The sequence below is a fragment of the Letharia lupina genome, assembly GCF_014066315.1.
Source record: "Letharia lupina isolate WasteWater1 chromosome Unknown contig_3, whole genome shotgun sequence".
NCBI classification, from domain to species: domain Eukaryota; kingdom Fungi; phylum Ascomycota; class Lecanoromycetes; order Lecanorales; family Parmeliaceae; genus Letharia; species Letharia lupina.
In genome coordinates this window covers 1,004,487-1,032,395 of record NW_023502972.1, presented here as the reverse complement: position 1 = coordinate 1,032,395, position 27,909 = coordinate 1,004,487, and the positions used below count along the sequence as shown (strand labels likewise).

The 27,909-nt window shown below is 23.4% G+C and overlaps 4 protein-coding genes across 4 annotated transcripts; 1 reads left to right on the top strand and 3 right to left on the bottom strand.

The window, feature by feature from the left end:
* Positions 1-2,977: 2,977 nt before the first annotated feature.
* On the bottom strand, positions 2,978-3,383 carry HO133_007187 (uncharacterized protein; the record flags this gene model as incomplete). Its single annotated transcript, XM_037298080.1, has 2 exons — positions 2,978-3,165; positions 3,230-3,383. The coding sequence occupies 2 exons, from the start codon at positions 3,381-3,383 to the stop codon at positions 2,978-2,980; spliced, it is 342 nt and encodes a 113-aa protein (XP_037156715.1).
* Positions 3,384-10,439: 7,056 nt separating this feature from the next.
* On the top strand, positions 10,440-11,322 carry HO133_007186 (uncharacterized protein; the record flags this gene model as incomplete). The annotated part of the gene is made up of 3 exons (XM_037298079.1): positions 10,440-10,451; positions 10,709-11,045; positions 11,138-11,322. The coding sequence occupies 3 exons, from the start codon at positions 10,440-10,442 to the stop codon at positions 11,320-11,322; spliced, it is 534 nt and encodes a 177-aa protein (XP_037156714.1).
* Positions 11,323-13,349: 2,027 nt separating this feature from the next.
* Positions 13,350-14,076, bottom strand: HO133_007185 (uncharacterized protein; the record flags this gene model as incomplete). The annotated part of the gene is given in 3 exon segments (XM_037298078.1): positions 13,350-13,730; positions 13,747-13,950; positions 14,038-14,076. 3 exon segments carry the CDS (start codon positions 14,074-14,076, stop codon positions 13,350-13,352), a joined length of 624 nt encoding a protein of 207 aa, XP_037156713.1.
* Positions 14,077-14,638: 562 nt separating this feature from the next.
* On the bottom strand, positions 14,639-16,162 carry HO133_007184 (uncharacterized protein; the record flags this gene model as incomplete). Its single annotated transcript, XM_037298077.1, has 2 exons — positions 14,639-14,664; positions 14,728-16,162. The coding sequence occupies 2 exons, from the start codon at positions 16,160-16,162 to the stop codon at positions 14,639-14,641; spliced, it is 1,461 nt and encodes a 486-aa protein (XP_037156712.1).
* Positions 16,163-27,909: the final 11,747 nt, after the last annotated feature.

The window sequence follows — 27,909 nt, the reverse complement described above, 5'->3', positions numbered from 1 at the left end:
TTTATTATTAAAAATAATATTATTAATATTATATAATTCTTTAAAATCTAAAAAAAAAATTCTAAATTTAAAAAAAAAATTATTATTAAATCTCTTTAAAATAACTTATTTAAAAGATCTTAAAAGATTTTATAAATCTATTAAAAATAAATTATTAAAAATAAATTATAAATTTTTTAAAATTACTTATATAGCTTATAATATAGTTTATTATATTATTAAATCTACTTTTATAAATAAAAATAATATTTATTAAGAGCTCTCTTAATCTTATAAAAGCTAATTTTCGCTAAAATTAAATTTTAAAATAATATTTTTTAAATTAGAAAATTCTAATTAATTAAAAACTAATTTATTAAATTTAATATTAAAAAACTCTATATGTAAAAAATTTCGATATTTTTTATTATTATTTTTTATTATCTTATTAAATATAGCTTAGCTTAATAGAAAGAGAATTTTATTTACTAATTTTATTATTATATAAAGATTCTAAAGATTTAATATACTTAATTTTTTTAAAATCTAATTTACTTTTAATATATAATTTAAAAAAAAAAAAAATAAAAATAAAGATTAAGATCGATAAAGAGATTAAGATCTTTATATAAGAGTTATAAATAATAATAAAAAAAGATTAATAAATCTTCTTTCTTTATCTTTATCGAGTTTAAAAAAAAAAATCTATTATTAAAGTAAAAAGATTAAATTATTTTAAGAAAAGAAGAAAATAATAACTTTAAAAAGATATATATATAATCTTTTAAATTAAAGATTAAATTCTTAAGATTAAAGATATTTTTAATTTTAAATCTAGTTATTTTAGCTTATTAAATAGAAAAGTAAGTATTATTTATATAATAATAAACTTTATATATAAAGATAATGATTACTTTAACTAAAATACTTATAAATCTAAAATTATAATTCTAAAAAAGAGAATAGATAAGAGATTTCTTTAATCGAGTAATCTTTAAAGAAGAGATTAAGTTAATACTCTAAGATCGATCTTATTAAATATATAAATTTTAATTATAAAGAACGTCGATAGATAAATTATAAATCTATATAATTAATTTAATAATCTAATAATAATTCTTATTAATAATCTATTTATGAAATTTAAGATTTTTTATTAAAAAAGCTTAAAATTAAAAAAGCTTAAAATTAAAAAATAAATAAAATCGTAAATTCTATTAAAATAAATTTTCTAACTTTATTAGTATATATAAAAGAATAAGATAGAATTAAGTTAAAAAATCTTGAATTTATATATATAGTTAATTTTAAATTTAAATTTATTATATTCTTTAATTAAATTAGCTAAGTTAACTCGATAATTCTTTTACGCCTTCTTATTAAAAATTAGATATACGTTATTTATAAATAGAATAACTTTTTATTTTTCATATTGATTTTAAAATTTCTTTTTTAAATTATAAAGCGTAATTTACGCTATCTAATATTAAAAGAATTATAAAAGTTAGTCTTATAGTTATTAAAAAGTAAGAAGCTTAAATATCGTTTATTAAAGTTCACTTATTAAAGTTCGCTCGACAGCTCTAATTAAAAAATAGATATACATTATTTAATTTCAGAATAACTTTTTTATTTTCTATTAAATTTTTAAGATTTTTTATTTAAATTATAGAACGTAATATAGACTTTTAGATAAAAAAAGTTTTATTAAATTTAGTCTTATAGATATTTAAAAGTAAGAAATTCAGATATCGCTTATTAAAGATCGCTTATTAAAATTTACTCGATAGCTCTAATTAAAAAAAATGATTATTAATTTAATTTATAAGCCTTTACTCGTTAATTATAAATAGTTATACTCTATTATAAAAAAAAAAAAAAAAAAAAAATCTTATTAAAAAGAAAAGAAAGTATTAAAAGTAAAAAATAAGGTTTTTTAAAAGAAAAAAAGCTATTTAAAAAAGTAGAAGAAATTAAATAGCTCTTATAGTAATTCTTTCTTTTAAAAAAAAATCTTTTTTTAAAAAAATAATAAATTTAGATTAATTTTAGAAGTAAATTAATATTAGAAATTTAATACTTTATATAAAACTCGAGAAGGAATTTTAGAGTATAAGAGCTTGAGATTTAAAGTTTTTATATATTTTTATAAAGAAAAAAAGATAAATAACTCTAAAGAAATAAATTTTATAAAGAAAAAAATTCTTTTAAGTAAGAAGTAAATAAATAATAAATCGTTATAGATATATAATAATAACTTTTCTATAATAAAGAAATAGATTTTCTTTAAAAAAGTAGATTCTTTAATTTAAAGAAAAGAATATTTTTTAATATAAAAAGTATTATTCTAATAGAAAAAAACTTCTTAATATAAGAATAATATTAAGAAATAGTTCTTAATATTATATATAATATAAAGTTATTCTATTAATCTATATAATCTATAAATATATATATACGAAGAAGAGACGCGCTAAGATCTAATTAGAAAGATATATCGAGTATAAAGAATTAATTCGTAATAAATAATCTCTAATATAAAATAGTAAAAAATAATACGTTAATATAGAAAAGTCGATGTTACTATTAAATATTAAGATTACAAGTATAAGAAGTAAATATATTCTTCGAGAAAGTAGTTTTATATATAAAAGAAAGGTGTTTCTTGGTATAGTAGTAGTTGATTGATTCTCTCAAGCTATAAAGGAACGAAATTAAAGTAAATAGCGACACGCCAAGTCACGCTAGGCTAGGAACTGCTAGGAACGTAACACGTTGACTGTAGTGTAGAGGGCTTGTTTGGTGAGCTCACCACGAGAGCCAAAGGGTGGGAATCAGTCTAGGAATCTCTGCTTTATGGATTTCAGTGCGTTCCCAGCTCACATATTGTGCTTCCATGTATCTATCGAACTAGAGTTCGGTTTGAATAGCTAACGAACGTGTATGTAATCCTTCTTATTCTGCATCTCAACTTCAACCATTACCCTCCATCCTAGATTCAGGTCTGACGGTCGCCAACAGGCTTGGTTCCTTCGGGGCTGTATTCTGTGTATAGCACCTCATCATCTTGATCCTTTGCCTCTGTGGCTCGAGTCTCGGTGCTGCGACTGGCTTTGTACTCGCTGTAAACCATGTTCTCGTCGGGTTCTAGTTCAGCGCTCCGGGTCTTTGGCGAAATGTCCCTAGCTACTCCAGTCACGATTCAATTAGCACACGATGGATCTCATTTTCAACCAGATTTCATCCTCACCAGGTTGCAGGCTGCGTATCCCCGCAGCTGCTTGCAAAATTAGCCAGGGTAGATGGGAGGTAGTGGAGTAGGACTCGCCTTTTGATGAGCTCATTGGTGCTCCCAATGCATATCCCACAACCAGCGTACTGAGAATCATGGGCGAGAACCTCATGGTGAAACCAGGCCTTGGTGATTTCAGGGATCCGTATCTTCGTTCTTGTCTCAATATTATCGCGAGAGGATAGAACAGTAACGAATTTTACTATGTGAAAGGCTTGCGGTTATTTTATATCCTAATGGTCTGAGGTACTCTGGGATTGATATTTTGCGCTAAACATGCATGATGACAGGATCAGTTGTTGGTTTATCTTTCACAGCACCATCCATGGAACCTACGCGATAAGCTCCTGTCAATGTGCAAGCCCTGGAGAAACGCGTATCCGCTGTGTTACTGCACGAGGGCACCAGTCGTAGCGCACCTTCCCTAGTAACGTACCTACCTACTCAAGCTTAGAGTCATGCACCGAGTGGATTCCCAATGTTGGAAAGAGTGGAGAGCATTAATGGACCTTATGCGTGTACATACATTCTAATGCAGCTCATTTCCTACAGCATCGCCCAGAAAACTGTTGTCATGCATCACATCTTACAAAAGGAGAAGCACTAGCCTCATAGTGTAGGCTTCGGATCTTCTGTTGGTTTTGACGGCTTATAGCCATTAGCTACGGCTTATAGTCATTAGTTATAATATAATTAAGGGCTATAGTTATATAATCATAGCTATAGTATATTAGAATAATTAATTTACTTAGCGTATATATAGAATTAATATATCTAGAAGATTAAGATATAATTCTCGAAGCTATTTAATTTACTATAAGCTATAAGTTAAAATCGAATAACTCGAAGAAATAAATCTCTAATAATTTAATAAGCGACTTTTATATTTATATTAAATTTATATTTACTTATATAAAGTTTTTTTCTTAAATTCTATCTATTATATATATATAATTTATTTATATAATAGTTATATATAACTCTAACTCTAATTATATTAAATATAATTAATTATTTATTTATAGATTATAAGCTTAATTAATTATTAATCGAGAGTTTAATCTTTTACTATATCTATTTATTACTACTATAGCTTCTCTATATATTAGAGAATATAATTATTCTAAGAATTTTATTAAAGAATACTCGAGAATAGAGCTATAATAAGTTAAAAGTTAAAATTATTTATTCGCTAAATAGATAGCGTTATTAATAAAAGATTTTTTTATTTAAAAGATAAAACAAGAGAGAGAGAAGAGAGAGAGAAGAATCTTCTATTCGATTTAAATAATTTATTAATAGTTAATTTATTAAAAAAACTAAATAAGAAACTTATTAGTAAATTATATATTAGAATAATAGTTTTAAAGAACTTAAACTATTATCTATAAATTTAAAATTATTAAGAATTTCTTAAGAGATAGAATATCTTTAAAATAGTATTAGAGAATCTATTAATATTTATATAATTCGATAGAGAGTTAATTAAATAATAGATTATTTTAAATAGATAAATTATTATATTAATTAGAAATAACGTTAATCGAAATTAGAAAAGTTATATTATTTATCTTATTACTTTTAAATCTATATAAAATAAGCTTTATTAAATTTATAAAATAAGTAATAAAGAATATCTCTCTATTATATTATAGAAATTTCTTAAATATATTAAATTAGTAAATTAAACGATCGATTAAATAATAATAGATTTATAAAATTTATAAAACGAAGTTATAGATTTAAATCTAGTCTATATATTATATAATCTTATTATAATAATAATAATTATAAATACTTATTAGAAAAGTAAGTTTAATATTATTAAATATAATTTAAGAATTAATAAGAATTTTATTATGAAAATAATTATAAAATAAGATAGATAGATTAAGTATAAAGATTTATCTATATATAATAGATAGAATAACTAGTTAGACTAAAAGTCTCTTAGAAATATAGATAAGATAGAATATTATAGCTGTAGAGAAATCGAATATTATAAAAAAGAGTATTTAAATAAAAAGAATAAAAAGAATAAGAATTATAGAGCGAAGAATTTAGATAGATAAAATTATAAATTAAAGAATCGATTAAAAAATTTAAAGATATTTAAAGATAATAGATAAGAATACTTAGATTATATTATAATAATAATAAATAAATTAAATAGCGATAATAATATTAGCGATATAAGCGATATATATAATTAAAAGAAAAGCTTATAAATAATTAGAGAAAAACTAGAATCTATAAATAATTTCTTTATAATAATAATTTTTTTAGAGAATAGTAGCTATCTAATAGACTTCGAAGTAACTTATTATATAATATTAAATAAGAAACTATTTATTAACTTATAGTCTTATTTAAAAAAAGTAAAATTCGATAATTAAGGCGAGTTAATAGTAATAGATAAAGAAATTATTCGAATTTATATAGATAATTATATATAGATTATAATAGATACTCTATATATTTTAGAAATAAATAATAATCTACTATCTATTATAATATTAGATTAAAAGAATTTTAAGATATAATTCGAAAATCTATATATTAAAATTATTAATATATTTATAGATAAGATAATAATAAGAAGTTATATAAGAAATAGCTTATATTAATTAATTAAATTAATATTTAATAAAGTATTCGCTTCTAGAGAGTCGAGATCTTCTATTAAAAGTATATTTATATTTATAAAATAAGTAGAATAAATTAATTATTTTCAATTAATATATTAATAATTAAGTTATATTAAAGCGTATTATTTAAAGAATCTATATCTCTATATAAGAGATATAGAGAAAATAAAATTATTAAAAGAATTTTAATATAATATATATAACTTTATAAAAATAATTTAATAGATTAATAAGAATTTTAGATTAAAGAAAATACTATTAAAAGCTTAAATATATATTAACTTCTAAAAATTATATCTCGTAATTAGTATTATAGAGAATGATAAATAATATATATCTTTTATTAATAAGACTATTAATTAATTAAATCTTAAGTTTATTATATTAAAAAAATAGATCTATATCTTTATTTTTAGAGATATAATTATAATTAATAAAATAATTAAAGTAAGAGAAGTAGTATTAGTTAGAATTAATATAATATAAGAATATAAGTTAATTAAGAATATATTTAAAAAATAAGATATTACTATATAATTTATGGTAATCTATATTCTATATTAAAATAATATTATAAAATTTATATTTAATTAATTATATTTATTTATAAGCTTTTAATTAAAGACTATAGTCTATATAAATTATTTAAAGAATAGATTATTATATAATAGTAGAGAGAGTAAATTATCTTATAAATTATAATTTAATAAAAAATTAAATCTAAGTTATAAAAAAATCTTAAATTATCTATACTTAAATTATTTATTAAAAGAAAAATAAAAAAATAAGTTATATACTATAACTTATTAGAATATATATATTAATTATTATTTATTCACTTAATATCGAATTTAAAACTCTTAAAATAATTAATTTAATTAATTTATAAATATATATTTTTATAAAAATCGTAAGAAAGTTTAACTAATAATTTAAACTTTATTCTTAATAATTTATAACTCTATATAAATATATATTATCTTTATTATTTAAAATAGTAATAACTTTAATAATTTCTTTATTTAGAGTTATATTAAGATTATATCTAGTAATAATAATAATAAAAGAAATTATAGAAGATTTATATCGAATACTATATCGTTATTATAAATCGAAAAAATTAAAAATATATAAGATTCTTAAATAGAGAGAGAAGTTTCTATTAATTTCTTAGAAAATATAAATAATAGTAGAGATTCGAAATGAAGTAGTTTAAACGTAGATTAAATTAAATCGAAATCTTTATTAAATCTTCTCGAAGTTAAAAAAACTTTTAATATTTTAAATAACAATAAAAAAAAATTAAGAAATAGTATTTAAAATTAATATTAGTTAATTAATTATATTTATATCTATCTCTAATTTCTCTAATTATATTAAGTAATATTTTATATATTAAATCGCTATCTTATATAATAATCTTAAATTAAAAAGCTAGATTATAATCTTTATAAGTTTAATAATAACTTCGATATAAAGAATAAGATAAAGCTTATAAATATTATAATTAAGCTTTTATTTATTAAAAGACTATTTATAAATTAAATATCTACGAATAAAAGTAAGCTATTATTAAGAAAATTATCGCTTTAATTATTAAAGAAATTTAAAAACTTGCTAATTTATGAATTAATAAATATCTAATTATTTATAAATAGATTTTTTAAATTAAAATATAATAATAATAAAATTATTTATGAATTTAAAGCTAGATTTATTACTAGAGAGTTTTTATAAGTAAAAAATATCGACTTTTATAAGATCTTTATCTCTACTTTATAATTTGATTTCTTATATTTATCTTTATTATATATAGTAATAATAAATCTTCTAATAAAATAAATAAATATTAATAATACTTATCTTATTAGCGACCTTTATAAAAAGTCTGTATAATTTTATTATTAGACTATCTATTAATAATTAATATTAAAAATAAAGTATTACTTTTTAAAAAAGAATTATATAATTTTAAGTAATTAATCTATATCTAGAATAAGAAATTTAAGTATATTATTAAGAAAATAAGATTTATAATTACTATAGCTAATAGCTATATCTTTATTTAAATATTATTAAAGAAAATAATAATTATAATACTTTATATAAATCATTTTTCTATTAATTTTTAATATATTAAGTATTATACATTATATTAAGTATTAAATTTATAAAGAATTTAATATTATCGAAGTAAATCTAATTAATTATATTCTCGATATTTAAATTTATTATAATTAAAAATCTTATATCTTAACTATCGAATAAATATAATACGTTAAAAAGATATTTAAAGAGTATTTAATAAGTTAAATAACTCTTATTTATATCTCTATTAATAGATATAAATTAATTAAATTAAATTAATTAGAGAAAGAATATATAGGTTAACTATAATATTAAAAGTAAATAGAAAATCTTATATTTTTTATAACTAGTACTCGAATTAATTTAGTTATCGTTATAGAAAAGCTTAGTTAATTCTACTATAGTTCTTTTATTCGCTATATAAATATTTTAAATTAAGTATTTAAGTATATATAAAGTATAATATTCTTAGAATTACGCTATTAAGAAATTAAAAATATTAAATAAATTCGCGAATTTAATATACGATAATAGTTAGAGAGATTATAAGTTTATTTATAAATTCGCTTTACTATATATATAAATAATATATATATATAATATAGTTAAAAATAATAATAGAAGCTAAATATATAATCTTAATAAAAGAAGATGAAATTATTATATAGACTATATAATAGCTATAAGAAGTTCGTTTTTAAATATTAAATAAAAGTCTTATAATATTATTTAATAATAATAAGAGAATTATTAATCTTATAAAGAATTTTAAATATTATTAAAAAGCTAAATATATCGATATTTAATATTATTATATTTATTAATTAATTAAGAATAAGATAATTATTATAAATTATATATCTATAATTTAAATAATAATAGATATTCTTATTAAATTATTTAATAAGAAGCTATTTAAATAATATAAAGAGCTATTTAAGATATATAGCTATTTAATTAATTAGAAGATCGCTATTAAGAAAATTCGATATTATATAAGATCTAAATATATTTTCTCGAAATAATTATATTATATATAAGAATTATTACGTATCTCGAGAGAATAAATTAAAAAGCTATATTAAAAGTTTACGTTATTTCTCTACTTTCTCTACTTTCTTTATAAAGATTTTTTCGAAAAGTAATATTAACTATTTACTTTATTATCTTTATCTTTCTAATAATTAAATAAAGAGAGAGTATTAATTTTAATAATTTATAGTTATTAATTATAACTTATAATTCTTAGCTATAATATAATTAAGAGCTATAATTAAATAGTTATAATTTAAATATATTAAAGTAATTAATTTATTTAACGTATATATAAAACTAATACGTCTGAAAAGCTAAGATATAATCTCTAAAGTAATCTAATTTATTATAGACTATAAATCGAAATCGAATAACTCGAAGAGAATAAATCTCTAATAATTTAATAAGCGACTTTTTATATTTATATTAGATCTATATCTACTTATATAAAGTTCTTTTCTTATAATCTATCTATTATATATACGTAATCTATTTACATAGTAGTTATATATAGCCCTAGCTCTAATTGTATTCGGCGTAGCCTATTAATTGCCAACATCTTCCACTTCGGTACGATAGACTGTCAGTCGCACTATATTCATATAAATTGGGTACAAGCCCGTTCCGGAAAAAAAAAACAGCAGCCTTGACGAGGATTTGTAAACGACTCATCACGTTCTTACCCCTTGAAGTAGTCGGCGCCGTCGGATGCAGAGCTACTTTGAAGGCACAGCAGCTTTGATCTGCATTGCCAAAAACCTTCTTCAGATCCTTCACTAACAAGGTAGTCGAGGCCGTTCGTTGCGGAGTTGCTGTGAAAACATGATACGTACGCTTCAACAAAGTGCATCACACTTTAAAAAGCGCGCATAGATTACTCTCGTGATCGCGAATCCCAGCCAAATCCGACGGACTGTACTCTACGTGGAGAGCTGTACGGATGGTATACGGAAAACAAGGGCGCTTACGTGTATTACGCCTTAGTGTTGAACGTTTTTTACATTACACATTCTAGGCGCAGAGTTCACCTCTTCTCAGCTTAACAAATGAAGAGAAGTCTCAAGTCAAAGGAAAGAGGATAATGTATTTCCTTTCTAGTGAGAAGCGACAATGTTCATATGGTCAAGTTCTGACGATCATCTTTGTCTTTATGTTGTCGGTTCTTGCGTTCGTTATTTTCCACAGTAACAGTTCGGTCCTCACAGAAGACCTGGCAGAGGACTTCGATAAAGCATCAGTGTCGTGCTTGAAGCCTACAGTTCGCAGGGAGTGGCGGACTTTGAGTCAACCGGAGCAAGAGCGATACTTCTCAGCTGTTCATTGTCTCCGAACGCGACCGTCTAAGATTGGCCTTGACCATTCCTTGTATGATGACTTCCCGTGGGTCCATACTCGCAATGGCAATAATTGTACGCCCTCAATCTTGCGCAGTCTACATTCCGACACCTCGTCATTAACCTCGCAGATAGCGCATAGGACGGGTGACTTTCTTCCTTGGCACCGATATTTTCTACATGTCTACGAGACTGCGCTGAAGGAAGAATGTGGTTATCGGGGTCATCTAGCGTATGTAACGTTCCATACTCAACACGAGGGACCTTGACTATCGCTAAGTCATAGCCACAGGTACTGGGACTGGGGCTTGGATTGGGAAGATATTAAACAGTCACCCATTCTGAGCGGGGACCGCGGCTTCGGTGGTAACGGCAATGCAAGTGATACAAAATCCGTTGCCTATGGTCATTGTGTTACCGATGGCCCGTTTGCAAACCTCAAAGTACTCTACTATGGTCGCGAAAGCCAGCCACACTGTCTGTCCCGTGGTTTTGATGTCAGAGAGTCCACAGCCCAAAACACTGCGAAGAAACTCCAACCAGAGGTACTTGAAAATGTGTTGAATGCAACCAATTACGCTACATTCTCATATCGACTTGAGCTTGATGCTCACGATGCTATTCCGCTCACCATACGCGGTGACTTCTATCGTGTGACGGCTCCCAACGGTGCGCATCTCAAATGCTGGGTTCCAAGGGCGACAGTAGCTGATCATCCCTACAGACCCCGTGTTTTTCCTTCATCACACTCAGCTTGATAGGCTATGGTGGATCTGGCAACAAAGAGACCCCCCAAATCAGATACACGAGTGATTCGACCGCTATAACGGATGAGACCATCTATTCACATGTGACCAAATCCCTCGACCTAGGTTATCTTGCTCCGAGCATCCAGATTTCAAAAGTGATTAGAACGGAGACGGAGTTACTTTGCTACAACTATTAAGATACATTTGTGTTGTCTGAACTGTGCGCATGTTACACCTCCGAGAACCGCACATTCATAGACAAGACGTGACTAGATAGAGGGGCTAGTGGAACAACTGCCATCCAGTCTCCCAAGGTTTGACTATAGGCCTGGAAACTCAGGGAAGAGATGAATAGATGATGCACAACAATTGCCTCTAACCCAGTAAACTCTGCTTCCAAGAAGCATACGACCCGTCTGAGTATTCGACGCCATATCCTTTATGACTATAAGTCTTTAGCTTTTCGCAATCCAACAATAGCGTTTTCTCACTTACACCCGTCGTTTCTAGCAGTTCAAGGAACTCCATCGTATCACCCGGTAGAATCTCGACTTTCTCCTGCTTTCTCCGATGTATGGCCTATGTTCTCGGATCTCGCAGAAATGAGTTGCTCTATGGCCCGAATCTCTGAATTTTCGTAGACACTCGCTCCGGGAGCTTCATGTGTTTTCGTTAACATTGTTCTCGACACCAATGCTGCTGCTGGGGTCGTGGTTGCTTTATTTCCTGTTCTTGCTCTATTTTTGCTCGGGAGGTTTCTTTGAGCAATGCCGAAGCACTCAAGCGCTATTGCTTCTGTAGTATCGTAAATCATGGTCTTTGACTTAACAGCAATCCAAATGGAAGGCCACAAGGCGAGTTATCAAGACTACTCGGGAATTCGATAATATGAGGCCTCCAGCGAAAAATACAATTAGTTCTCGGCTTTTGGGGGGAGCGGGGAAATTGAAATTTATTAGTATCAATCTGACAAGAACCTGCATCATCACTGAGCACTCTTTGGATACCTACATTGCGGAAGCCTAAAGGTAAGCGGCTGACGGCAAGCGTAGATACTCGGATACCTATACTCCGTCCCGTGCACGCAAGCCACGGTAAGATGCCGCTTGATGATGCGCCCTTGCGTTCTGCAATCGGACGAAACACCTGTATTTGGCTGAGTTAAGCCATTGGGATCGACAACAGTACCAAGCCCAGCAAATGCCGTCTTACTTCTGCATGACAGCCTAGCTGCAAGCCACGTCAGACCATATATGAGCGGGGTCTGCGGATGACTCTTCAATTTTCAGGGTCAAACACAGTTCCCCCAATATTCTCAAGCAACTGCTTCAGTAGACGACAGCAATTTCAAAACGCGTACCGTTTTGTTTTAAAAATCAAGATGTTTTCGGTACTACCTTGTAGTGGAAAAGCAGCATACGCTGCAGTTCAAGGCCATCGATATCCTGATAATAAGAATCGGTGCCTCAGCCTAGTCGCTCTAGTGGTGATACTTGTATTTTGGACCAGTCTAGTTGCTGCTGTGGGGTTTCACGTAGGAAAAATTGCAGATTCTGAACATGTGTCACCCTCAGGCATCAAGCGTGAGTCCCAATATGTTCCCCGTCGACGCTGGCCAAAATTTTATTTGACAACAATCGGACAGTCAATACGATCTTAGAAGTCTTTCGGTACAACCGAACATTTGCAGAGGCTTCCACAACCAAAACAGATCAGGCATGGAGCGAGATGTTGCCACCTCGTGGGACATGGTTTAGCCACCCAGTGGTGGCGCCGCAGCGCTCGACATTCTCTGTCTATCACCAGCTTCATTGCCTAGTATGTCATCGTGTAACGTTTCTTTAGAAAATTGTTCTAACACTTTTGGACAGAACAGTATTCGTCAGGGTTACTGGTCGGTGCACAAGATGGCGACTGAAGGTTCTGGGGTGACAGATTCCGACTTTGAGGGAAAGATTTCTCCTTCGCATATTCGACATTGCCTGGACCTACTCCGTCAGACCTTAATGTGCCACACGGATACTACTGTTGAAATTCAGGACCCAACATTAAGGGGGGTGCACGGATTTGGGATCCAGCACCAGTGCCAGGACTGGAATCAACTCACCCATTTAGTCGATATGTGGCAGACCTAGTCCTTATGTTGGCTGACCGCGTAGTATGAGAGAGAAGGGCAGAATGGAACGTAGGAGGGAGAATGTTACCTGATCTTGTGATAGTTGTACTATAATGAAGGGTTGACTAGAGTGTCAACCTCCTCTGAGCTTACAGCTCGGCCCATTATCGAGTCCATTAGTACGTCCCAATCAACACATGAGTGCAATGTCTTAGTTCCGTCAACTGTCGGCTTTGTACCGCTGCCCCAGAAGAATGTTGTGAGTGACGCAATGTCTGGATGGCAAATGATCGTAGCTCTGATGCGATCTAGACAGTGATCTAGAATTTCGTAAGTGCGACTCATGTTGCGAGTAGTAGTAGGCATCATACCCGTATGGCTATCCATGTCGTACGCTTGCGCAGATGTCATATTTGGAAAGTATTGCTCTTTGTATTTCCATTGCCGCAGCAATTTCTGCATTATTTTGTAAGCGAATTTAAGACCAGTCTGCAATAAATCTTACCAAGCAATGCAACTCGTGGAAAACACCTAACCATGCCAGATATCCCCTGTCTCTAGGTAATTGTACAGATGTACGATTGTTTCTAGCTAGCTCTGCCGCCGTGACGCGGATGTCCATAGGTCGCAGCAATAGGCGCCATGCTTCGTCCACGTTGGGGTCGAGGGGATGGCCGGCGTATTTACTGCTGTTGTAGAGCTCCTGAGTCTGTGCATTGTGCAAGGTCGATAAACCATCGATTGCTAGGACAGATAAGCGAATCCACAAGTAGTAAGATAGTCGACGTTAGCATACCGTTCGCGGGTACCCACTTGCATGCTTTGCAATTGACATGGATGAGAATATAGCTAAGAGCAGTATACAACAACACTAGTGAAAGGTGTATAGTCAAGGTTCTTCTGTATAGGGTAACTCCAGCAAAGGAGAAAAGCTTGGCCCCCTTTCGCACAGTCTCTTGCGGGGGAGGTTCTCGACACTTGCAGATAGGAACCGCTCTGATTCCAGCTCCATATATCGTTTCTTAGCGGGACTCGGGCATGTGTTAGATGATTGAGAGAGATAAAGCTGAGAATACAAATTGTTATGCTTATCAAGTAAGCCAGAGTAGCCAAAGCATCATTTTGAATTTTGTGAAAGGTCAGGTAACAATACACTAGTGCATAACGCTATGGAATGAGTCAGCATCTTCGAGAACAGGTGATCTTTGTTGTCTGGCATGTCACAAATTGTAGTCATAAACGTTCTTCTACAGGCTCAGATCAAAGACCAAGTTTGCGATTTCAAGAAAAACTACAAGCGATATTTGCTGACCCTCGCGTGATTCCATGCACGCTCTCCACTGGCGGTGTTCTTTCCTAGAGATTGCGCAGCACGACACTTTCCACGAGTTGGGGGACTAATCGGCAAGATGCCCTTCGATTCCTGCAAAGCCTTAAATGGCCATGCCCTTAGCTGGAATCAAAGCAACCTTTGTACCATTCCTACTTCTGCTTGCTAGTTGCTGTAGCTCTTCGAACCCCATCACTGGATCTCGATTCTCGATTCCTGTGTATGTCCGTAGTATCCTGACAATGGTGTACGCCACCTGAAAAATTCCGATACGTTGTCCTGGACATGCACGTGGTCCTGCCCCAAACGATATGATTGTCCACGGTTCTAGCTTCGCGTCGAGGAACCGCTCAGGACGGAATTCATCTGCATCGGCACCCCAAAGGTCTTTTCGGCGTTGCAGAGCGTAGGAGCTAATCATAATCACGTCTCCCTTTCTGACAAGAAGAGGGGTGTTCTCAGCCTCGGAGCGCGACAACGTTGTGTCTCGAAGGGCAACGCGCTCCCGCATACCGAGACTGGGGTAGAGACGGAGAGTCTCTTGTATAACGGCCTGGAGGTAAATGAGCTTCTTGAGATCCGATGCATTCAACTCTGAGTCCCCAATGGAAGTAACTTCCTCTTGCAGCTTGAACCAAACCATAGGCTGACGAGCGAGCACAAAAAAAACATTGGTAAGGAGGACACCAATTGAGTCATGGCTAGGTAGAAAAGTATTCATCAATTGATGTCGTATAAATAGTCGATCGTCAGTCTGCTCAAGTAGCTCATGAACCAACACTGGATCCTTGAGTTCATCGGCATATCTCGAACTACGCTGAAGAGCACATGTCTCAACCGCTTTGTCAAAGTGGGCTTGCGCAATCGCGCAGCAATGCCAGAATCTCTTGTTACGGATGAAAGGGTTCCAAGACCGTAGCCAGAGTCTCTTATCAATGCCCGTGATTGCGTAGTTGAACGCATCTAGAAATTTTTGTCTTTCAATGGACATGCCATTAGGTCCCAGAGAGTTGAAAGATTCTCCGAAGATGAATTCTGTAGACGCATCGAGAGACAGCATATGGAAAAGCGGTTGCAAGTCGACCGTGGAGCCGTCAAGAGGAAGCCTTTCGAGAAGTCTCGATACATGGAGATCGAAGAAGCGTAAATTTGGACCATGCGGCAGGACGAAAGCTGGAGAGATCAATTTGCGAGCGATCTTCCATTCCTCGCCATCAGCGCTCACAATTCCTGGACCAACGAGTGGGGATATAGCCTTTCTTCTAAAAGCCTCTACTCCAAAGGACCCGAAATCTTTTGAGTGTACTGATTCAATGATCTTTGGGGATGTCGTGAAAATTTCGGTCTGGCCAAAAGGTCTACTTCGGAAAGTGTCGCCATTCTTTTTGAACTGGGCCTCCCAGTTTTGGTTGATATGCGTCTTGTCGAATTTGAACAATCTTTGATAGACGATATCGAGACCCCAGAATGGATCTTTCTGGGATACTGAAAGAGTACCCCTATCCTCCGTAGCATGACTTGTGATCCAGCGTGCGACCAAGGCGATGGTGCAACCAGCAAGAAACGTATAGAGAGCAATAGCAGTGGCCATATTGAAGAAAGTCTTTGTGTCTGTAGAAGCGTGCAAAGCTCTGAAGCTTAGATCAATAACATGCAAATTGCCGAGGATCTGAAGCTTATACTTCTTGGAAAAGGGGGTTTCGAAGAAGAATCTGGAGTTCAATCCCTCAAAAACGAGTTTGTATTATAAGCAGGCATAGTAAGCTGGCGCTAAACACCTTTACTCGATGTTACCTACTAATGCCACTAATGCAATATCCTAAAATTCGAAAACTTTATAATTCGTCGTCCTATTAAGTATTTAAAAACAAGTAAAAAGAGAAATTATAGAATATAAAATCTAGTTTCTAAAACTTTAAAGCTATTATTTAATATTATATTTAATATTATATTTAATTTTATATTTAATTTTATATTTAATTTTATATTTAATTTTATATTTAATTTTATATTTAATTTTATATTTAATTTTATATTTAATTTTATATTTAATTTTATATTTAATTTTATATTTAATTAATATAACTATTAAAGCGTATTAATATAATCGATAGACGTTTTCTATTACTTATACTTTATCTTTTCTTTAATATCTCTTATATATCTTTAAATTACTTATTTATAATAATATATTATTTTTAATCTTATTCGATATTATATATTAAAAAATAATTATTATCTTATTTATTCTTAATTAATTAAGTTTAATTAATTAATTATTATTATATTTATTAATATTAATAAATTTAAATTTAAAAATAAGTAAGTAATAAGTAAAATACGTAAGTAATATATAGAATACGTAGAAAGAATAAAATAAGTTTATATTAATTTAGATATATAGAAAGAATATTAGAAGTAATAATTAAGAGTAATAATTTATTTTATATATATAAACTTAACTATATTCTAATTAAAAGAAACGAGAATATATTTTATCTAATATTAATAATTATTAATTAAGCTTATTAAAAATATTCGAAGTACGCTTATTATAATAGATAATAGAAGATAAAGTGTTTAAGAAATGTAAGTAAAGTATAATTAATACTATAGCGAAGGAATATAAGAGAAGTAAAGACGAAGATAGAGCGTAAGAGAAAGAGGAGATATATATAATAAAGAGGAGAAATACGATTCTTTTAAAAAAAAGTATATTAATTTAAATTAAGATAGCGATTTTATTTCTAAAAATTATTAAAAAATTATTATTAAAGAATTTAAACGTATTTATTTAAAAGATTCTTAGAGAAAATATAAGCTAGATAATAGTATTTATATAAAAAAAGAGATATTGCTAAAAAGATTATTAAATAAGAAATAAATTAGAAAGCTTATAGATATTAATAAATAGTTAAAAGAGTATATTAATAAGAAAAATCTTTTTTATAAATAATTAAAGTAGAGATGACTTATTTAATAAAATATCTAGAAATCTAATAAAAAGTTTAATAGCGATTTAATCGATATCTAATATAATTATAATAGAAAATTTAGAAAAAATAAGATAATTAGTAATAAGGCTAAAGAGCGAGAAAAAGAGAGAATTTATATAAAAAATAATTAATAAGCGTTTATTAGCGATATTTAAAAATAAAGAATATATATATATAAAGTAAATGATAATTATAAATAAAATAAAAAGTAAGAATTTAATAATAAGAGTTATAATAGAGAAGATTAAAGAAGTATTAAAATATAATATTATATAGATAAAAAAGATATATCGATTAATTAAGATCGTTAGAAAATTATTTTTAATAATAATATATAAAATATATATCGCGATATTCGATATAAGGAATTTAATAATAATTAAAAAGAAGATTAAAGATAATAATAGAAATCTTTATTTAAAGTTAATAATTGTTAAAATATATTAAATAAATAATTCTCGAGTAATAATAATAGTAGAGAGAAAATAAAAGCGCTATTTCTTACTAGTTATTAATATTATTAATTTAAAAATAATAAATAAGTTAATTATAAATAATATAATAAATAATAATAAGATAAAAAGAATTAAGAGATATAATTAGATAATTTTATTAATTTAATATTTTAAATATTAAAAGTATAAATATATATTTATATTATATAATAATAAGATTTAATATATAAGATATAATTAAATATATAATATTTAAAATTATAAAAAGCTAATATTTATAATTTTAAAAATTTATATTTTATATAAAGAGAAAGAATATATAATTTTAAATAAAATTTATTTATTAAAAGTTAGAGAGAGATAAAGAATTATATAAAGAATAATTAATAAAATCTTACTCTATAAATACTCGAGAATATTATTAATAAATTCTATTAAAATTAAGATAAAATTTATATTAATAATATTTAAAAAGAAGTGAAAGATAATAATCGATATAATTAATCTATATAAGAATTTTAATACTATAATAAATAAGATATTATAATTATTTATTTATTTATATACGCTTTTACTCGAATTATAAAGAGTAATTATAGACTACTATATAGATAATATATATATTTATAAGAGAAATCTTATATAATCTCTTTAAACTAGAATAAAAACTCTTACTTTTCTTTCTTTCGCTATCTTTATAATACGTTTTAATCTTTCTATTATATTTATATTTTAAACTTTTTAATTTCTCTCTTAAGCTTTTAATCTAATAATATCTCTTATTTATCTCTAAAAAATTAACTTATATAGCTATATATTAGCGAGCGAAAATTAATTTAAAAAGTTTATCTAAATAATCTATTTAGCGAATATCTTTATTTCTCTTAAAATTATTAATATAATTAGTATATCGCTTATTTTAACCTCTCTTATTAAAGTTTATCTCTTTTTTATCTACTTCGAGTAGAATATTAAAATATATTTAACGTTTTACTTTCTTTAATTAAAATATAGTTATCTAAAATAATATTCGATACTTTACTTATATAAAGAAAGTATATAAGTCTAATCTTTTCTATACGTATCTACGTAAAGGCGAAACTTTTAACTTTAGTTAGATTTCAATAAAGTTATCTTTAATTCGACTCTAATCCTCTCTACTATACTAATATTTTTATTGATTTAGAAATCTTTAATTGATAGTAATTTCAGTACGATATCTACTCTCTACTTCTTTAGTCTCTTATTAGTTAACGATTAATATAAGAGATTATAATTCTACTTCTTTAGATTCTCTATCTAATTTACGCTCTATAATTACTTTCGAGATTATTATTTATTCTTAACTTCGAATTATTTCTTTAAATTAGAGTTTTATATAATTAATAAATAAAGCTAATTATTATCTAAGTTAATCGCTATTTATTTCTTAAGTATATCTCTTATATATACTAGATATACGATATTACTTTAACTTACTCTCTACTTCGTCTTAAACTCTTATTATAAAATAATTAAATTCTTATAGCTCTCGATATATTAATATATATATACTATTCTCTCGAGCTATATAAATAATCTTATTTAGTCTAAATAATTAATAATAGCTATTATTATATATTACGCTCTATAGAGTTTAAATTCTTACTTCGTATTATTATTAGAGATCTTCTTTATTTAAATTAATTATATCTTATAAATACTACTATAATATTACTTTAATTAGTAATAATATTATAATATTTCTATTCTATTAACTAAAATACGCGATAATCGAATTTAGAGATATTTACTTTTAGTTAATAATTATAAGAGAAAACTTAAATCTCTAGAAGATTTAAATTCGATATTAATTATATTTTAAGAATATTTTATTTAATAATTAGTAGACTAACGTATTTATTAATAAAGATCGACTTCGATCTATAATATTAATTCGTAATAGTTATTAATTAAGTAATTTTTATAAGCTAATTTTCTTATATTATCGAATATAATTTAATATATTTTATCTCTAAATAGATTTTATTTTTAACTCTTTTAAATATATTCTAGTTAATAACTATAAAAGTAAACTTAAATTACTAGAATTAATATATATACGCGTTTTTAATCTCTAGTAGATAATTATAAGAAAAGATTTAAATTTTTAGAGATATAGAACGCGTAGCTTCTTTAATCGCGATTTTAGCTCTTAGCTAATAACTATATAAAGAGACTTAAACTCTTAAGAATATATATCGCGACTAGAGCGTTATTATTATTATTATTTTTATTTTTATAATACGTTAGCGATAGAGTTACTTAACTACTCTATCTCTCGATAAGATCGCTAGACTTAATAAAGATAAGATAATAATTATAGCGATAAGAAGGTAATAGCGATAGCGATAAGAAGGTAATAATAACAGTTGAGATATTATAATTAAAAATAAGAATAAAAAGATTAAGATTATTAATAAGTTTTTATTAAAAGAGATATTAAAAGACTTTTATAGATATAAAGCTCGTCGAGAGTATTAAAGTCTTAATAATAAAGATAATAATAGTTATAATTAAATAGATTAAAAATTAAGAGATTAAAAATCTAATTAAGATCTTAATTAAAAAGAATAATATAATATAAATTTATAGTTAAAGATCTTAAATTAAAATATTAGCGAATAAAACTTTTATAATATAATATTAAAAAGAAATTAGAAATAATAATAACATTATTTATAAATAGAGTATTTTAAAAAATTAATATTCTAATTATTTAGAAATTATACTTTATAGAATATAATAAAAAATTTTATAATCTTAATATTAGTATTTTTTATTTAGCGTATTAATTTAAAGATAATATAAGAATTTATTTCTATATTAATTAAAAGCTTAATTAAAATTAATAGAAAGTTAAATATCTATTAAGAAATATATATATATTAAAAATATAATTAAAGAAGAATAATAGTAAGAATTAGCTAAGATTAATTACTATTTATAATATATATAATTTAAATTTAATATTAATTAATAGAATTAATTCTTTTAACTTAGCTATAATTAAAAAATAATTAAATAATTAAAAAAAGTATATTCTATTTAATAACTTTAATCTATATTATCTTAATTAGAATAATTTAAAAAAATATATATATTATAAAAAGATAAATAGTCTAATAATTATAATCGTAATTAGAGATATAAATATTATATTATTAAATTACGCGATAATATAAAGAATAAGAAAATATAAAAATATTATTAATTTTATCTTCGCTATATTAAGAATAATAAAAGCGATATAAAAGTATTAAATCTCTCTAGATCTATAGTATAGCTCTAACTATCTATTAATAATAATAAAAATAAAAATATATATAAAGAATTTCTTAATAATATTTAGAAAAGTTTAAAAAATAGTAAAATTAAAAAAAGTAGAATAAAAGATTCTAAGACTAAGATAAACTCTTTCTCTTTTATTAATTAAGAATTTAAAATAAATCGATAAGTACTTTAAAAGATTATTAGAAGAGTTATAAAAAATCGTTAAGATTATAATATTATAAATTAAGTTATTTAAAAAAAATAGCTCTTTCTAAATTTTAGAATATAATACTATTATTAAAAAGATAAAAATATTAATAAATAAATATTAAATAAATTATAGCGTTAATAATAAGAGAAGATAAAGTGAAATAAGAAAAAATAGAGATAAAATTCTATAAAAAGCGAAGACTATTAACTTTAGAAATAAGATTTATAAAATTTTATAATTACTAAAAGGAATATAGAGTTTAATTAAATAAAATAAAAATGATAATATAAAATTAAGATTTCTTTTTTAATTTCTCTCTTTAAAGAAGCTAGATAGAAATCTAGTAATTATATTTAAAAATAAAATAACTATAAGAATAAAAGTACTTAGAGTCTATTAATAGACCTCGCTTATATTACTTACTAGCTTATAAGCTACGTAGCTAAGGCGAGTATTTAATATATTTAATATATTTAATAAAAGTCTTAAATATTTATAAGTCTTCTTTCTCTTTTTTTTTTTTAATTATTAGTTTATCTAATAACTAATCTATCTATTTTTATAACTATATATCTAGATCTTATAATTATATAGCTATTACGTAATTCTATTAAAAGAGATCTTATTATTTTATAATTCTGATAACTTTATTTATATAAAGTTATCTAATTTAGCTATAATAAATAACTCGCGAGTTAATTCTATTAATTTATAAAGTAAAACCGTTTTATTATAATTTATTAATAATATTTTTAACTTATTAAATAATTTTTATTAGAATATATTTATTACGTAATTAAGTAATTATAATATTAATTTTAATATTAATAGAAATTTTAATAATACTATTAATAGAAATAATAATTATTAAAGCGTTATATTTAATAATCTTCTATTTATAAATAAAGATTCTTATCTTATAGATTTAATTTAAGTCTAATATTATTAACTTTTAAAGCTTAATATTAAGAAGTAGCTAGTTATTAAAAAATTTAAATTAATTAAAATATAGAATATATAAGAATATCGCTATAAGTATAATAATAAATATTATTATAATTTAAGTCGTAAGAAGATAAGTATTATTAAAATATCTAATATATAATATCTTAATAACTATAACTCGATAATTATATTTCTTTAAAATTATAATAATTTTATCGCTTTAATATCTTATATTAATTTTTATATAAATAAAGAAAAGACTCGCTAGACTTTTATTTTCTTAATAAATACTAAGAAGTAGATTTAAAGAAATATTAGAGATATAATATTATATAATATCGAGGAATATATTTAAGCGAAATATTAAGAGTAATATTTAAATTAAATTTATAATTTAATTATTAAATTTTATAATATAGAACGCTAATTAATTAAAGTAATTATAAGAGATATATAGTTAATAGCTAGCTTTAATAATTATCTTATTATACTTTAATTATAGTAAGATTATTATATAATTAATTTAGAATATATAAAAGTCTTATAAAATAGAATAATAGAGAATTTTTTTTTAAAAGTAATAAAGAAGATTATTTAATTTATTATTTATATTATATTATTATAATAGTATTAAAATATAGAGTAAAGACTATAAAAAATAAAAGAGCTTTTTACTTTAGATAAGACTCGCTTTAATAATAAGATAAGTAATTAAAGAAGTAATAATTAATAATATATAAAGTTTAAAAGATAATATATAAAGAGCTAATAAGATTAAAAGAAGAGTTTATTTATATTAATATTATAAAGTCGAAAGTCTAAGCGAATTAAATTTAAAAATAGCGACTTTTATATTAAATCTAAGATATCTCTTATTAAAATATAATATTATAAATATAAATAATTAGAATATTATAAAAATTCTTTTAAATATTTAAATTACGTTATAGATAATAAAATATATAATTATAGCTTTAATAAAAAAAAAGTTTAATACTTATCGCTATAGTATTAAATACGCTATTAATTAAATAACGATCTTACTCTTTATTATTAAAAGACGAAATTATTATATTAAATAAAAAGTATAAGATAACTATTTTAATAAATATTAATAGCGAGAAAATCTTTATATTATAATCTTTTTTTTAAAAAGATATAAATATCTAAATCTAAATACGCGTTAATAATAATATATATTATTAATAATTATTATTAAAGACTCTTATATAAAAAATATAATCTATTTTTTAATTTTATAAATAATTAAGAAAGAAAGTAAGAGTAAATCTTAAAAACGTATATTATAAATATATAAGAATATAACTTTATTCTTAATTTTCCTTAAATCTATAATATTAATCTCGATATTTATTAACGCGAGTAGTTCTAAATATATCGCGATTTTTTATAAATAATAAAATATAAATAGATATCGTAATAGTAAATATAAAGTAGTTTATATAATTAGTTAATATAGTAGTAATATATACTTTAAAATAAGTATTTATTATATTTTTATATTAGATTTTATTTAAAAGTAATAAAAATAATTATAATAAAGCTATATAATATAATATTACGTAGTTAAATAACTTTAATATATTTAAATAATTTAAGAATCTATTAAAAGTCTTTTTAGAAGAGTTATTTAATAGTCTTAATATATATAATTAAATTAAATACTTTATTAATTTACTATCTAATAAACTATTTAGAAGCGATTTAATTTATAATAATTAGAGATTATTTAAATATTACGCTTAAGAGAAAATAAATTTAATTCTTAATTAATTAAATTAATTTATTAATATTATTTATTAAAAAATTAAATAGCTTACTATAATTATATATTAATTATTAAAAATTTAATAAAATAACTATTAAGAATAACTATTTACTATTATTACTTTTAGAAATATTAAAAAAATTTATATATATAAAGTACTTTATTAAGATTAATATTTATAATATATATTATAAAATATAAATATAAAAGAAAAATAAGTAGAAAATTATTTTTCAAACTCGTTATAATTAATTTAAATATTAAATAATATCTTTTAATCTTATAAATATTTTTATAATTTTTTAGATTTATATAAATAAAGTATTTTAGCTATATATTAATATTTTTTATATAATATATTTAAATAATATATTTAAATAATATATTTAAATAATATATTAAGTTAATTTAAAATAAAAGAGTTATATTAAAAGTATATATATAAAATATTATATATATTATTAAAGTATTAACTCTATATAAAGCTATTAAAATATATTTTTAATTATAATAAAATTATTTTTCTAGAATTTTTAATAAATTAGCGTAATATTTAAATAAAGTTATTATATATTAAGACTATTACTAAAAAAAAAAAAAAGATTTATTAAAAAATTTTTAATCTTTCTAAAATTCGTAGACTTTTATTAATAATTTATATAAATATTTTTATAGATATTTATATTTTTAATAAATCTAACTTAAGAAGCGAAGAAAGATAAAATTAAATTATTCTTTATATTTAATAAAAAAGTATATAAGACTTTTAAAATACTTAAGTAAGTATTATAAAAATTAATATTTTTAATATAGATATAAATAGCGTATTTAACTAATTAAATAAAAATAAATAATAATATTTTATTATACTTTTTAGCTATAAATTTAAAAATCTTAAGTTTTATTAAAATATATATAATAAAGAGCTTTATATAATTATATTAGATTTTTAGAATTAAAGATATTAGTTATAAGATAATAAATACTCTATTTATATAATCTTAGATTATAATAATTTATATTATTTTATAATAATAAAAGAGTTTAATATAAAGTAGATTCGCTAGATTAAGAAATTAGCTATATTTAACTTTATAATTAAATATTATAAATTTTTTTTTTATAAATATATTATTAAAAAAGTTTAATTTTATTAAATCGAATAATAGCGAGAATAATAATAATAAATCTTTTTATCTTATAAAATAAGTTTTATAATTAAAAATATAAAAGAATATTTAATATATAAATACGTATTCTAGATATTATAATATTATTTTAATTTCTAATTTATTAAATTTTAAAATTAAAGAGATTTTATTTAAAGTTATAAAAATTAATAATAGTATAACTACTTAATTATAATATAAGAATACTTTTATTATAAATAAGAAGTAATATTAAAAATACGTTGTTAAGTAAAATAAACTTTTAAAATAAAAGATTAAAAGAATAGACTATTACGTCGTAATCTTATAATTTATATATCTAATAATTCTACTATAAAGAAAGAGATTCTTTATATAAATTATAATAATTTTATTATTAAATACTTTACTTATAAGTATATTAAGAAGATTATTAAATTTAAATATTATTAAATTAATATAATAAGTAATATAGTAGAATATATTTATACTTATTTTAATTATTAAAGAGTATAAATTTATTATTATAAGTTATATAGCGAGCTAGCGTTAATCTCGCTAGATAATATAAATTTATATTATATTATAATATTAGATTTTATTATAGATTTATTATTTATAAGAGATTTATATATTAATAAAATTTATAATATTATTTTAATCTTAATAAATAAATAAATTAAGTATATAATATATATTATAATTATAAAAAATCTAAAAATTAAAAATTAATAGTTTTATTAATATTTTATAATAAAAGTTTATATTATTATATAATATAATATATAACTTAATTTTAAATTAAGACTTTTTATTTATAAGTAAATTTTAAATAATATTATATTAATATCTAAATATAAAGTATAAATTTAATATTATATTTTATTCTTAAATTAATAATTAGATTAAGAGATAAAATTAAGTTTTTAAATATTATTTATAAATATATTATAATTATAAATAAGATAATTAATCTAAGATCTTATTAATAGCTATATTTATATATAATAATAGTATATATATAAATATTAATAAAATTTTATAAGAGTTATTAATAGAATATATAGTAGATTTAGAAAATACTTTTAAAAGTAAAATCTTAAGAGAAAAAGTATTACTTATTATAGAGTGTAAAATAATTATAAAAAATAAAATTATATTTAAAAAAACTATAAAAGCGAGTATTAAAGTAATAAATAAAGTATTATAATAGTAATTATAAAATTATAATTTTTAAAAAAAAAGATAAAGTACTATTATAAAGCTTAAATATACGTATTTTATAATTAAAAAAGAAACTTAATTATAAATAGCTTAAGTCTTTTAAAGTGCTAGAGAAAATAGATATATAAATTTATAAACTAGATTTTTCTACTAGATATAGAAGAGTTTATTTTATATTTTATATATTATTATTAAAGTTATAATACTTATATAATAATAATTTAAAGTTATAAATAATTTTAATTAATAAAGAAAAAGAGTAAGAAATTAATAAGATATTAGATAAAAGAGTTTATAAAGATAAAATTAAGTATTTTATTAATTAGAGAAAAAATTTATTTTATAAAACTTTATAAAAACTAATAAAGTATTTCGAAAATATTAAAAATATAATTAAAGATTTTAAGCGAGTAAAGAAATTATATAAATTAGTTTTTAAGATAATATTAAAAATATAATTATTAAGAGAAATTAAGAAGTAAGATAAATTAAGAAAATAATAATAGTAGAGAAATTTAGATAAGCGAATAAATGATAATTAAAAGATTTAATAAAAATAATTAAAAAGTTTATAGATTTATTTTAACGCGTTAAAGCGCTATATATTATAAAGAAAATAATAATTATAAGAATTATACTTATAATTAATACTATTTAATATTAATCTATCTATTCTCTTATATTAAAAAATTATTCTTTATTAATAAAAATTATTAGAAGATAAGAGAGTTTAATAATAAAAGTAGTAGAAGTAATAATAAAAGAAGTAAGAATAACTATCTAATAGCGAAGAGCGGCGATATAATAAATAATTACTTATATTAGCTATATACTCTAATATATATTAATTAAAATATGTTATATTATTTTAAATACGTAGAATACGATAAATATCTTTATTAAAGATAATTATAGTAAAGATAATTACTTAATAATAAAAGAAGAATAAAATAACTATATAGATATAATTCTTATAAAAATATTATTTATATTTATATTAACGCGAGTTAATAAATAAAGTAATATAGATTATATAAGAATTATATATAAGAGTATATATATAATATAAATATATAAGACCTTAATATATATTAATATAATCTCTTAATTATTTAATATCTCTTTTATTTATAAGAGAGAATAAAAATAATAATAAGAGAAGCTATTAAGTTTTCTTAATTAAGTATATCTTTAAAGTAGATATAAAAATCTATTAATAGTAGCGAGAGGTAATAAAAATAATAGTAATTATAAATAC